Consider the following 14,341-nt stretch of genomic DNA (forward strand, 5'->3'; position numbering starts at 1 on the left):
TGGAGAAACGTAACATGAAATGGTTTTTCTACAATAGCTCCTGGTCTGGCTTTTCTCACCCCAGGACTAAGCAATTTATGCGGAGTCTGGGAATGCTAAGAGCGAATACTGACATGTAGAAATTAGTGTTTTTGCTTATTTTTTATTTTCTATTTTTTTTTTACAGAAGTTGCAATGGTGGATGTGGAAGGAGATGAAGGTTGGATTTCTGTCTCAAATTTGGGAAGATGGTGTGACAAACACTGACAAGTCATCCTTCTAATACTGTGCGTATCAGTGTGGCATCAAGATGGCACAATCTAAATCCAGTGGGTCGTATTATGCCCTCACGGCTATTGGCGCCGGATTGCTTGTTCTCGGTGTAGTGATGGCCGTGTGGAATCTTGTCCCGGGATTTGGCAGCAATGACCAACCTGGATCCTCCCAAGGGAACAGCAGCGTTCCAGAAAATAGTGGCAATACGAACATAAAAAGTAAGACTTTTTCTGTGGCCTATGTACTGATTGGGTCGGGTATTGGATTACTGCTCATAGCAATATGTCTGAGCGTTCGGAATAAAAGAAAAAGGAGGCAGAGTCTTGAAGGACCTAGAATTAATCAGGAAGTGTCCCCTGTTCCTCAAAATAATGATGATGGGTAAGTAAATACATTAATGTGAAATACATATGGGACTATATTTCATTGTACCCCTTTTTAATGCCTTTAGGATTATCAAATAATTCATCAGTCAATATGCTTGAAGATAAGATGAAGAGCTTTTTATTTTTTTTATTTTTTTTTATTTTTTATTAAACACTGGTTCTTGTATTGTTCCTTTAACTGGAGTTAGCTGACAGCTTGTACGTATTATCTTCTACATCATCTATCCAAGTTTAAAATATTAGAACCGCTCCCCATATATCTTTTATTTTCATGGCTTTTGTGTGGGAATGCAGTTTTTTTTTTTTTTTTTTGTTTTTTTTATATTTTTGAGGGGAACACTAACCGCAATCCTTCTTCGATAGCTTTAATACATCCTCAACTGCCCCATTAATCGATTTTTATGTGTGAATGGGTACTGTCATTATGGTAATTGCAGGGTAGAAATCACATTATCCAGTTTTGTGTTATTAGATTCTGATCTGAAACGGCTAATTTCCTGTATAAAGTGCATCTCATTTAAATCCTAATCATTGTTACATCAATCAACTGTATAAATTTGTTGATAATAGAATATTTAGTTCTCGTGCCTGTTTCTATTTGAGACCTATGGAACTGAACACACCTGGGTTGGGCTTTTGTCATCCACTGAATTGTTCATCGCGTGCACATTCTTCCACCTCCCTTGTGCAAGCACGGTGAACCCGACCTGTCCAACCTCTCCAGTGATGAACAGTAGGCAGCAATGTGCAAGAACTGCTGGGAGGCAGGGTTTGGTTTCCTATATGGACAATGTGTGGAGTGGAATTGGTGACGTTGACTTTTTACACATATATTATTGTCCAGTTATTACAATAGATAGCAGCATCGCTCATCCACTGCATGATGGAATGTTAGAGGAAATTATTAAACAGTGCCTCTATACAGTACATATCATTCGTGCTCCAGTCAATCAGACAATTATATATTTTTGTTTGAAATGTATTAAAATTATATAGAGCAAAATAGTAGGACACACAAACAGATGATTTGCACAAAACACAAGTGCAATAACTGCAAACATTGCAGTTCCGTACCATTTCAGGGTTAACACACCTTTAGTGGCGGTATTTCTCCTAGAACTGCATTAGATTGGGGCAGGTTATCAAAGTGTTGCACATGTGCTCACGCATCCCACTGCCTCCTTATCGGGACGTATTGGATTGGCTGAGATCCTCAAAATTGAAGATCTCCGCCATAGAATTCTTACTAGCAGCAAGGAGAGCACCGTGGTGAGGGCAACCAACTCTGTGTTTTTTTGGGGGGGGGGAGAGGGAGGGGATTGTGGTTTTTTTTTTTTTTTTTTTTTTTTACTTGTAGGACAACTGTCACCAGAATGTTTGTTTATTATAAGAATCCGTTCAGCATGTAATTTTTTGTTTTTTTGTTTTATATAAAGGATATTTAAAAATACCTATAAATCTATTTGCAAGTGAATGATGATTTGAAGAATTGTCATCCCACTGACCGCACTAGCAGAAGAGGCTGGATAAAACAGTTTGTGATTTTTATTCCATTGAAGAGCTTCTATAGCAGTCTTGGTTTCTGACTCACAATGTTGTGTGTTGGCTCAGAATAAATGCATGCCACGTTGACGTGACCCTCGTGTGTCAGGAGTGACACGTGTTCCGTCAGACATGTCAATGTTCTGGATTCCTTTTTTAGGACTCCTGTAACAGGGAAGTCCTGAACACCACCATTTATCGAAGAATTCTTTACAGTTGTGATTTAAAGTAGGCACACAATACACATAACTAGAATGCATATAAAGGAATCTGTCTTGTCTTTATCCTTAGAGATTCCCCAAGTTCTCAAAACACAGCATAAATATGAAAATAGCGCTCAGAAAATAAGCAAACTGAACAACTCATAGAGCACATAAAATACAGAATTTGTCTTCAGAAAGTCTCATACAAACCACAGTACACTCTGGATTGAGATTGGAAGCTGGCCTGTAAAGCAGTAGAACAGTTTTTTTGTTTTGAGTGAAAGTGAGCAGTCAGAGCATCCTTTGTGACGGTGGTAATTTGAGTTTTTTTTGGCCAATCGCCAGGTGAAACCGAACCAGACAACTTTTAAAAGAATGCATGCATTTTTTGTTGTGATTTTTATTTATTTTTTTATAAGAAAAAAAAAAAAAAGCTTGAAAACCTCACTGGTGCAGGATCATACTAAAAGGTATGCTTGTGTTTTTGATAGTAGAGCAGGCATTTTATGAAATCGGAACAGGAGGATAGCTATGGCTGGCTTGATGGGGTCTTTATAATTAAGTTATTTCGGCTAGCAGCCTGGAGAAGGGTAAGACACTATGAGCTGTAGGTGACCCTAATCTGTAGGGTATTGTTAAGATAACTCATTTAAAATAAATGCATACAAAAAAAAATATTAAAAAAACCTTTTTAAGTTTCTGCATTTGCAGCAGACCCATAGGCTGTGCTGCATCTGCAGTGAGCTTGGTTCAGACCAGGAAGTGAGTCAACTAATCTGCATTCTTATATATTTTTTTTTTTTTGTAAATTAAAATTTTATAATCTTTCATTGAACGGATCGTTACGTTTTAGGTTGCAATAAAGAGGTTGGACTTGCAGGTCCATAGCATGCAAATGTACTTTCAGTATGCTAGCCACGCAGGGCTTCGATAGGCAAGTCAAGCAGTTAAGGGAAACCATCTTTACCATATATCATAAATGTCATGATGGGTACATACCAGCATATAATGCAAAACAAAGCAACATATATTTAGGTAGGTGGAGGGTGGAGGAGTGTCGGTCACTAGCTTGGGTGGACCAGCAACCCAAGGTTCCTGTCAATTCTAGGTCAGTGTCTTGGTGTCGTCCTCCTCGTTCCCCGTGTCATCCCTTTATCGGTTATAAGTCAGCATGCTTTTTAAATCTGGGCAGTAGACTTCTACTAGCCTATGTGTCCATATGTCATAGTAGGTTTGTGAGCGGCCCTGTGCTGTGAATGTCAAGTCTTCAAATCCACGTAGTTCCTCTATTCTCTCAAACCAGGTAGTTAACAGAGGGAGTGTATCAGCCTTCCAATATAGGGGCAAGCTATGTTTTGCTGTGTTCAGTATCCATATAGTCAGGTATTTTTTTATATTTGGCTGTCGGGGTCGTAGTGTGGTGTAAGAGGTATGCGTGGTAGGTTTGAAGGGGGGTGGGTTGTCGGAGAACTTTCGTAGCACTCTACTGATCATTCGCCAGTAGGGGACCACCTTTGGCATTCCCACCATATGTGCAGAAATGTGCCCACCCCGCTGTGGCATTGCCAGCACCTGTCGCTCAGGTCTGGGATAATTTTCTGCAAGATTTGCGGTGGTCTATACCATAGGGTCAAAACTTTGCATGACGTATCTTGGGTTTTACTTGCCAGTGTGCAGTGGTGTAAGGTCGCATATTTTGGCCCATTGTTTTTCTGTGAAAGTGTCACCCGTCATCGTTTCTCATCTACCCATGTATCTTTTATTAGTTTTATTGGGTCAGAGCAAATCTGGAAACCTGTGATTTAAATCTGCCCACCTGGGGTTTATTGAAAATGTAACTAAAATAATGTATACATATCTTTAATTTTGCAAAGTGCAATATAGTTCATGAAGCAGACTTGCCTTCGTTTGCATCCAGGAATGATTACAAGCATATAGACTGAGGAACAAATGTATCTGCTAGGAGCCCATCCCACAAAATTAATATTTGCAAATGTCCTGAAAATGCAAGCATCAATCCACCCCTTCCAAACAGGATAATAATTGTTTATCTAGGTCATGTCACAACCTCACACTGAAACGTGCACTTTTGTAGCACAAGTGGTTCTGGAGAAAGAGCTTTGTGAATATATTGTGTGAATAAACTGATGGATATTTATCAAGGAAGACTTTCACAGTACACCGTACTAAATTCGGAGACATTCTATTGGTTTCCATGGTGATTGCCTTTTATTTAGCACTTGCCCCGAAATAGCAGCTGTTTTGAGGCCTCCCATCAGTCCTCTTTTTGGTAGGACAGTCCGATTTTGGCATCCTATCCCGCTTTAGTTACCATGTTAAATGCATCTGGGGACACAAAGAACTGTCCTCGGACAGCACAGTGCGAGCATATACAGAGAGCTCTTCTTAGCTCATAAGGAAAATTGAGAAACAAGTCAATGGAAGGGACAGCCAGCCACACCAACTGATACCAGCTATGAATGACAGAGAGGCTGAGAGTGATCAGCTACCGTTATTACAAAGTTGTTCACTAAAGTGCGACTTGCAGGGAATTTAAAGTGAATTTAAAATTCAAGACAAAATAGACGAGCTGAAAATAGAAATAGCTTGAATATTTTTTTTTTTTTTTTTTTTCTTCAATTATCTGGGCCTAAATTTTGAAATTCACTTTGAATTCCCAGCAATTCTCCCTTTAGTTAATAACCCTGCTAGTCTATAATTGCTGCTCATAGCGGCTCAGGATAATAGTCGCATTAGCCCATACAGGAAAGAGGGGACTGAGCTGTGAGCAGAAAGTGATCTTTATACAAAATTGAGACCAGTTTATCATTGTATAGTGGAACAGTGCCAGGGGACTTTGGGCACCATTATAATAGTTTATCACGAAGTACAAGTGGCAAGGAGAGGGTTGTGGTAGGTGTGCCTCTATTGGTTGTTGGCAAGCTTGGCCTGCCAACAATATGCCCAATATGTCCATATTTAACATTCGCCCGTCTGGATTTGCCAATGTCACACCTCCAGCAACAAAAACGGCTTTGTGTTAAATTTTTTTTTTTTTTTTTTTTTCAGTGAAACACTGCATTAACAAGATCTAATCAGCATGACCACTTCAAATCACTTAAATGTCCATGGTGCTTGGAGTACCTCTTTAACAATTCTTTTTATGAAAGAATTGCAAAGGAGTAACGCACGCAAGTGTGTAACAACATGCATTAAGAATTATTTAACGTATAAAAATTGGTTTAATAGGAAAAAGGTGGGTTAGGATATGAGAGGATAGGGTCAGATATGTGAGGTCGATGTGTGCGAAGGTGACACTGTCCATCTTCCATTCTCCAATCAGGAACAAAAACAGACTTCCAGTGTAATACCTTAAGATGAGTGATTTTAAATTAAACAAGTAAATAACGACTCGTAAAAAAGAACATCTTTAAAGGGACTCTCCAGGCAGAGTCTTTTACTCACCTGGTTCCAGCGCCGGGAGCCTCGTGAAGCCGCGCCCACTATTTCGTCAAAATGACTAAATAGGCGGGCGCGAGCAGGGAGCAATCAGACGCTTCCATTTGAAATGGATAACTGTTTGGACCGTTTATTTGAGATTCACCTTGAATTCTCACACCCTCTGAAGTCCCGAGCGCACTACCGCGCATGCGCGCGGTGTGCGCGGCCGCCAGCTGTGCTGACTGACAGCTCAACTCGCGGTCTTTGCCCGCCCCCCTCCTCTGCTGACAGGCTGGAGAGAGAGAAGGCGTGCACACAGTGCCTTCTCTCTCCTGCACACGCCAGACGTATTTTAATACGTCTGACGTGTACATGGTCTTTTTAGGGCCCTGCATTATAGGAAGTCCCTCTGGTGGCCGTCTGACTGAAGGCCACTGGAGGTATTCCTATCAATCAATGTAAACACTGTATTTTCTCTGAAAATACAGTGTTTACATTAGATTGCCTGCAGGGAGCTATAGATCTCACCTGAACAAATACATTAAGCTGTAGTTGTTCAGGTGACTATAGTGTCCCTTTAACCTCTCTAGGTGATAGAATCTGTGTCTCTATAGAGGGGGATACAAACCCTTCTGAAGTACTGGAGCAGATGATATTTGGAATCACAGGACGAATTGATAAGGTGCAAACACAATTCATTAAAACATAAATGCTAAACAAAGGATACATTTACTAATTTAGCTGTGGGATTTTAGCTTTTTGTCACACATGACTTCTCTTTAAAGGGAAACTCCAGTGCCAGAAAAACGATCCGTTTTTCTGGCACTGGAGGGTCCCTCTCCCTCCCACTCCCCAATCCCCGGTTACTGAAGGGGTGAAAACCCCTTCAGTCACTTACCTGGGACAGCGGCGATGTCCCTCGCCGCTGTCTCTGCCTCCGCGACGCTCCTCCTAGTGATTATGTCGGCCGGTCGGCGAGACTAATCTCGCTCACCGGCCGAGGAGACCTAATGCGCATGCGCGGAAATGCCGCGCATGCGCATTACGTCTCCCCATAGGAAAGCATTGAAAAATCATTTCAATGCTTTCCTATGGGGTTTTGAGCGACGCTGGAGGTCCTCACACAGCGTGAGGACGTCCAGCAACGCTCTAAACCTGTGCTAGAAACTAGGAAGTGCCCTCTAGTGGCTGTCTAATAGACAGCCACTAGAGGTGGAGTTAACCCTGCAATGTAATTATTGCAGTTTATGAAAAACTGCAATAATTACACTTGCAGGGTTAAGGGTAGTGGGAGTTGGCACCCAGACCACTCCAATGAGCAGAAGTGGTCTGGGTGCCTGGAGTGTCCCTTTAAGGAAGTTATTTAGCTAATGTATTTGTTTTTCCTTTTATCATATTCCAGTTGAGTTTCCCCCTTGTATGGGGTATACTCACTCTTTGTTTAAGCATCCTTTCTTTTAAATCTATTGAGATCGATTTTATACATAACAAACCTGTTTAGACCACTTTGTAGTGTATTTTGTGTCATTACTTTGTTAATCTGTGCTCTCTATACTATTTAGGTGATCTTACCCTCTGTTTATCCAACCATGAATATTCTTTTCTCTTTACTACTTTTCTGGGGTTTTATACTTCTTTCTAAAACGTAGATTAGACTCTCTTTGTGTGTTGTTTTCCTTGGTGATTCATGGGTTAGCCTTTTAGGTGATGCTCTCAAACGGGTATCCTTATTGTTCAGGTTCATAATGTAGTGAATTTCGCATGTCTCTCATTACTCATAGAATTACATTTCTGTTTATTGTTATGAGGCCTATAATTCCTCCTTGAATAGGGTCTCACCTGTTTGTTTTTGTTTTTTGTTTTTTTTTATCCCAATCACTCTTTTTTTAATTTTTTTTTTTTCTAAATTTGTTTGCATATCCTTTTTGTGTATTATTTATAATCAGGAGACGTATTGGTTCCCTAAAAGCTCTGAATAATATCGAATTGGTTTAATGTGTTTTTACATGTCCTGATGATCAGACCCAGAAGTCCAAAGGGAAAACTCTCCAAAAGTTCAGTCCATTCATTAAAGAAATGCAGTAGTCACCATAACTACAGCTTATTGTATTTGTTCTCATGAGTATAATCACTTCCTTTGTTTTTTGCAGTAAACACTGATTTTCAGAGAGAACTCCATGTTTACATTACAGCTAGGGACACCTCCAGTGGCCACTCCTTATATGGCTACTAGAAGTGCTTCCTGGGGCAGTGCGACAGTGTCTTTACCCTTTGCATGGAGACACTGAACTTTCCTCATAGAGATGCATTGATTCAATTCATCTCTATGAGGAGATGCTGACTAGCCAGGGCTGTGCTTTGCTTGTCCTGCCCCTGATCAGCCTCTTTGACCGTCTCGGCCAATCCGATGGGAAAGCATTGTGATTGGCTCAGAGAATCACTTCTGATGATGTCGGCCAAGCAGGCAGATCAGAGACAGCAGCAGCAGACTGGAATAAAAGTAAGATTTTGCTATATTTAGAGGGGTGAGAGAGGTCAGGGGGGCTAAATGGTGGTTTTTAACACTCTAGGGTCAGGAATACAGGTTTGTGTTCCTGACCCTAAGGTGTTTATTTAATAAACTCTCCCTTCTCCTGATCAAAGGAGGGACTTTTTGAAAACATTAAGTCTCTAGGCGTTATTTTGTCTTTTGTGTGTTTTTTTTTTTTTCCCCAATGGGGTATATAGTAAAGTAAAGAGAGGGAATTCAGCTGAAGTCCAGGAGGGTGGAAATTAGGGGGGGGGGGGGTGGTAGGATTAGCAGGCAGAACAGGTGTTAAATACATGTTGCAACAGGAGAAACAACAAATGGGTCGGCGCTATTGCACCACAAAAGAAAAGAGGCAGCTACCCTAAAAGAATGGTGTACACTCTCAAATCCCAAAATAGTAGATGTATATAGTAAGGAGGAGGAGGAGAAGGCAGCCCCAAATATAATAAAATAAAATCCTGAATTAAGTACTTAAGGTAATATATGCAAAGAGTCCACAATATAGTATTTAATTCAGTATTTTATTTTATTATATTTGGCGCTACCTTCTCCTCACTACATTAAATACAGGTTCAAGAAACAAATATTAACTTTTAAATGGAAACTATAGGCACCCAGACCACTTCATCTCATTTGAATTGGTCTGGGTGCAGTGTCCCTGTCCCCTTAGCCTTGCAATGTAAAATATTGCAGTTTTAGAGAAACTAAAGACTGCCTCTAGTGGCTGTTTACCAGACAGCCACTAGAGGCAATTCCTGCAGTTTCATGGTGTTTGACTCCATGAAACGATGCTGGAAATCCTCACACTTTGCACGAGAACATCCAGCGTGAAGCAAAACCCCGTAGGAAAACATTAGGTTCTTCAGCAATGACGTCGGATGAGGAGGAACGCAACCCAGTGCTGATCAGGTAAGTGTATGATGAAAGGTTGTTTTTCTTTTTTAAACCCTATCATGAACTGAGGGGGCGAGGGACACTTTAATGTTAGTAATCTTTTTATTCCGAACACTAGAGTGTTTGTTTAAGTGAAAAAAGGGGAGCTTGAGATATTTGCATACAAGGAGCAGTGTGACATTGGGATTACTGAGACTTGGTGGCATGAAACCTCATGTTTGGGCCATTAATTTAAATGGATATACAGTATTTAGGATGGATATAAAAAATAGAAAATGGAATGTAGAATCTGATTGTATTCAAAATGCCTTGAGCAGTAACTACTAGGTTTCTAAGGAAGTGATTGACTATTGAAAGTGTGCAGATTCTAGTCAGAAGGGGGAACAACGATCTTAAAATGTATTCAGGTGAAGTAGGTGCTGTTCAGGAAGCAAAGTGTAAAATTTTGACTTTTTTTTTGCCTTGATTCTCACCACCCTGTGCATGTGATTTCCTGGACTAATTTTTTTTATACATTCAGGGTTATTCACTAAAGTGAGAATTCAAAGTGAATCTCAAACGGTCCAAACAGCTATCCATTTCAGCTACTTTTTAGATTAGAAATTCACCTTGAGTTCCTCCTTTAGTAAATGGCCCTTTGTATGTTCCCTGCTTTCCTCTCTGATTGTTGCTCTGAGGGTTAACATTATATTAATACGACCATTCTAGATAAGTCAGTTCAATGGTTTTCTTCACATCGACAAATATAAAAGTGAGCTCAAAGTGCAAAGTTCTGTTTCCATTTCCTGATTGTACATATTGCATCATACAGCAAACCTCCTGCTCTTAACCCCTGGGTGCCAGCTGGTATTTACCCCTCAGCACTTCACACAGGATATCACCTTGACTTGAACCTCAGACTCCTAGAATGGGAGGCATGCTGTTGGCCTACCCATATTAAAGGACCACTCCAAATGCATAAAGCACTTCAGCTAGCTGAGGTGCCTTATGGGTGAGGACAGGGATGTCTTTAACGCAGGGCAAATGGGGCTAGTTGCTTTTGGGGGGCTCAAGGCAGCTGCCCAATTTGCCTTCTGCCCGCAATTTCTTCTAGGATCACCGATCCATAAAGAAATGCATGCAGGCTCGCGTGCTGAGGGGGCCCATGCACTTAGGGCCATCCAATGGCATTGTGTCCTCAGAGGTCCAGTCAGCGCAGCAGCCCTTTAATTGTGCGACTGAGCCCCTGTGATGTCAGAACAGGGAGGAATTGACAGCCAATCACTTCCTCCCAGCTAACACCGGGCACCGCATGGAATGTTGGAGTAGAGTGAAAGCCACCCTCCTGCACTTAAAAGGTAGGAAATAGGAGGGTGGCTGAAAAAAACGTTACTTTCTGCATGAATATCTGTGTGTCTGTAAGTTTATCTGTTTGTATGTTACATAGCTGAAAAGAGACTTGCGTCCATCAAGTTCAGCCTTCCTCACACTTGTTTTTTGCTGTTGATCCAAAAGAAGGATTTGTTTGAAGCGCTTCCAATTTTGCAACAAACTAGGATAAAAATTCCTTCTTGTCCCCAGAATGGCAGTCAGATGTATCCTTGGCTCAAGCAGCTATTACCCTACATTGAAAAATTAGATCCTTGAATATTTTTGCAATTATGCATCTAGTTGCTGTTTGAACATCTGTATGGACTCTGATAAAACCACTTCAGGCAGAGAATTCCACATCCTTATTGTTCTTACAGTAATAAAACCTTTCCTTTGCCTTAGACAAAACCTTCTTTTTTCCAGTCTAAACGCATGACTTTGTGTCCTATGTAAAGTCCGGTTTGTGAATGTGCGAATGTGTTTGTAGGTGTATCTGTATGCGAATGTGTGTCTGCATGTGAATAAGTGTCAGTGTGTATTTCTGTGTCTGCATGTATGTCTATTTATTTGAATGTGTGTGTATCTGTGTTTCAGTGTGTATTGGTGTGTATCTATGTGTCAGTATGTCAATCTATTTCTGTATCTTTGTATCAGGTTGCATGTGTGTACATTAGTATTGGTTTGTGTGTGTATGTCTGCATGTGTATCTATATGCAGGGCTGCCATCAGAAATTGTGGGGCCCCTGACACAGCTCAAGGTCTGGGCCCCCAGGTGCCTGCACCTGAGTCCGCCCACAGGGATGCAGTGTCTGTACTGATTCTGGTGTGTGTGTATAGTTGATCTAGAATGTGTGTAAAGTGGATGCGGTGTGTGTATAGTGGATGCAGATTGTACATTTGTGTAATGTATGAGGTATATATTAGATGCGTAGTGTGTGTTTTATAGTGAATGCAGCGTGTGTGTTTGTGTAGTGGATGTAGTGTTTGTGTGTATTATATGTGATGTGTATAGTGAATGCAGAGTGTCTTTGTGTAGTGAATGCAGAGTGTGTGTATAGTGAATGCAGAGTGTGTTTGTGTATTGTGACTACATAGTTTGTTTGTGTAAGTATTTAATGTGTGTGTATAGTGACTGCAGACTGTGTTTGTGTAGTGGATGTAGTGTGTGTTTGTGTAGTGGATGTAGTGTGTGTTTGTGTAGTGGATGTTGTGTGTGTGTAGTGACTCCAGAGTGTGTGTTTGTGTAAGGATGTAGTGTGTGTGTAAATGTAGGGGGAAAAGCCTGCAGTATTTTCTTTCCTTTCATTAATTGTACTGTTTTATTCCCCCCTCACCTGTCGCCATGGAGGGGGGTGATCACGTTGACTGGAGGTCCTGAGGATTGGTGCAGTCCCCCCGCTACCTGTATTCTGCAGGGGGCCCAGCACACTTGAAATATACTGGCCAGATGCTCTGTCGAAGTCTCGCGAGCCGTGCTGAGCGTTGCCATGGTAGCCTGTGGCAACACTCTGACGATAGAGCAGAGCATCTGGGCAGTATATATTTTAAGTGTGCTGGGCCCCCTGCAGAATACAGGTAGCGGGGGCCCGCAGTGCATACTTATATAGCGTTAATCGCTATATATGGGTGCACATAGCGAATGTGGGGCCCGGGACGACCTGAGCAATCCGGGCCCCCTAGGACCGCTGGGCCCATGACAACCGTTATGGTCTATATGCCCTGTCTATATGTAGGTCTGTGTATCGCTACGTGTGTTATTCCGTGTATCTGAATGCCAGGGAGTGGATATGGAGCAAGGTCCAGGGGGCCCAAGCAAAATTATTGTCCAGAGTCCAATAAATATTAAAGATGGCCCTGGGTGAGTAGTATCCCCTAATAATGAGTTTAAAAAATTGCCAATTTTCTCTGAAAAATCAGCACTCTTATAAATAAACACCCCTCACTGGCAAACAGCCAAGGGGGATTCTGAATGAATGGAAGTTGCAGGAGTGCTCTGTAAACTCACCTGCCTTCACCCCTGCATAACTCAGGCCAGCGTCCAGAGCTCAGATCAGCATGCTGCTTGTGTATGAGCGCTCACGTGCACGGGGGGAGCCCTTCAGGCTATTTCATGTGAAGACACCGTAAGTCTCTTCTGGGGGGAAAAAGGCTAGAGCTTGCAGAGATTGAAGTTTATAAGAACTGCAGCTTTTGCAATTTGTTTTACGATATACCCACAGTGAATACATGCATGAAAATGTTTTCGTTGGGAGTGTATGGGGAAAAAGTAGGTTACTAGAACGGTTTACGGGGAATGGGTTAGTTTATTGGATGACACTGTTGCAGGAGAGGAAGCAGGGTGGGTTACCAAGGTGCGGAGAGGGAAAGCTATTAAGTTTAATTGATATGCTTTTCTAAAGAAATGCGTTGTTAATGATCTTTTGAAGGAATTGAGACCGTGTAAGAGTCTAAAGGAGCGAGTAAGGGAGTTCCACAGGCACGGGGCAGCCCTAGAGAAGTCTTCGAGGTATCAGAGGTGCGAGTAGAAACAGTTTGAGGTTTTGGGTCATGGAATTAAAGAAAAATAATAGAAAGGACTGTCAACCGGTACCTATAGGACATTGCCTTAAGGTGTCTACCTATAGACAATGCTGGCCCTGAGAACAATTGTGTATGGTTCTATGTATGACCAAAGCTCATAGGCCAACAGGTGCACAAGCTACGTGCCCAAAAGCTGGCATTGTAGGTTGACCTTCATTTGTCTGACAATGTAATGCTTTGAAAAATATGTAAAAATAAAAAATAATCAAATGATCGAACCGAGAGATGCACACCTATATTTGCTGCGAATCCCTAGGGTTTACAGCTTCTGCACTGAGCTCTCACCATATCCCAATTGTCTTAGCTAGTTCTGATTCTTCCCTTACTTACAATGGGAGCTGTGCATATTCCACAAACTACCGCCCAGTAGGGAGTTTATGGGGCATGCACACACAGTGCTTGGCAGCAAATCCATTCGCTAAATAAATTGAATTGAATTGGATTATCATCAGCTTACTATTGGCTCCTGTCACAGGTTTGTTAGAGGCGTTCTGTCCAATTGCCCCCACCATGCATGCGCAAAGACAAACCTGTCTTTACTTTCAGACAGCAAGACAAGGTCCAGGTAGGCACATCTCACAACATTGATCATACAAAGATTTATTTCCTAAGTGTAAACTTTTATTTGATTTTTTTTTTTCTTAAAATAATTCATGGTTTTGAAATGTAATAAATGCATAATTTTAAAGGCAGTGCTAACTAATTATATTCCCCTCTATACCTGAGCCTAAGGCAATTCTTTGTTCAGCTGCCTAATTGCAGAGGTTCTCGTTACCCATGATCCTAAATGGATAGTTTACATTCATACAATTATACACTGCTTTGCAGCATAGACATATATTAAATGTACACCGGGAGGGGGCTTAGTTGAATATATTACTGGTCACTGACTCCAAAGGAATATCTCAGTCAAGTGCATTAGAACCAGATATTTTCTGTTTTAAGATTTTTAAAACAGTTTTTATAAAGTCTTTTCTGCATTTTAAATAGTTGTTTGTATGAGATCCTCTGGCTTTCTTGGAGAGTGATTCCAGATTCCTAGACAAATGCAGTTACCTGTCAATTCCTATCCTGTTAATTGAAATGACTGTGGCAGATGCGCTGTGCAGTAGGAAAGAATTCAAATTGCATTATCTCAGAGGTATCATGCAACAATTTGC

The 14,341-nt window shown here is 41.3% G+C and overlaps 1 protein-coding gene across 2 annotated transcripts in view; it reads left to right on the forward strand.

Annotated features, from left to right (window-relative positions):
- TMEM51 (transmembrane protein 51) overlaps positions 1-14,341 on the forward strand; it is a 54,539-nt gene that overhangs the window by 22,223 nt on the left and 17,975 nt on the right. For both annotated transcript variants that reach the window (XM_063436590.1, XM_063436589.1), the window contains exon 2: positions 167-636. In XM_063436590.1, the coding sequence (XP_063292660.1) occupies positions 290-636 (347 nt within the window). In that variant the 5' untranslated portion in view covers positions 167-289. The remainder of the gene's footprint in view (positions 1-166; positions 637-14,341) is intronic.

The sequence above is a fragment of the Pelobates fuscus genome, chromosome 11, assembly GCF_036172605.1.
Source record: "Pelobates fuscus isolate aPelFus1 chromosome 11, aPelFus1.pri, whole genome shotgun sequence".
Taxonomy (NCBI): domain Eukaryota; kingdom Metazoa; phylum Chordata; class Amphibia; order Anura; family Pelobatidae; genus Pelobates; species Pelobates fuscus.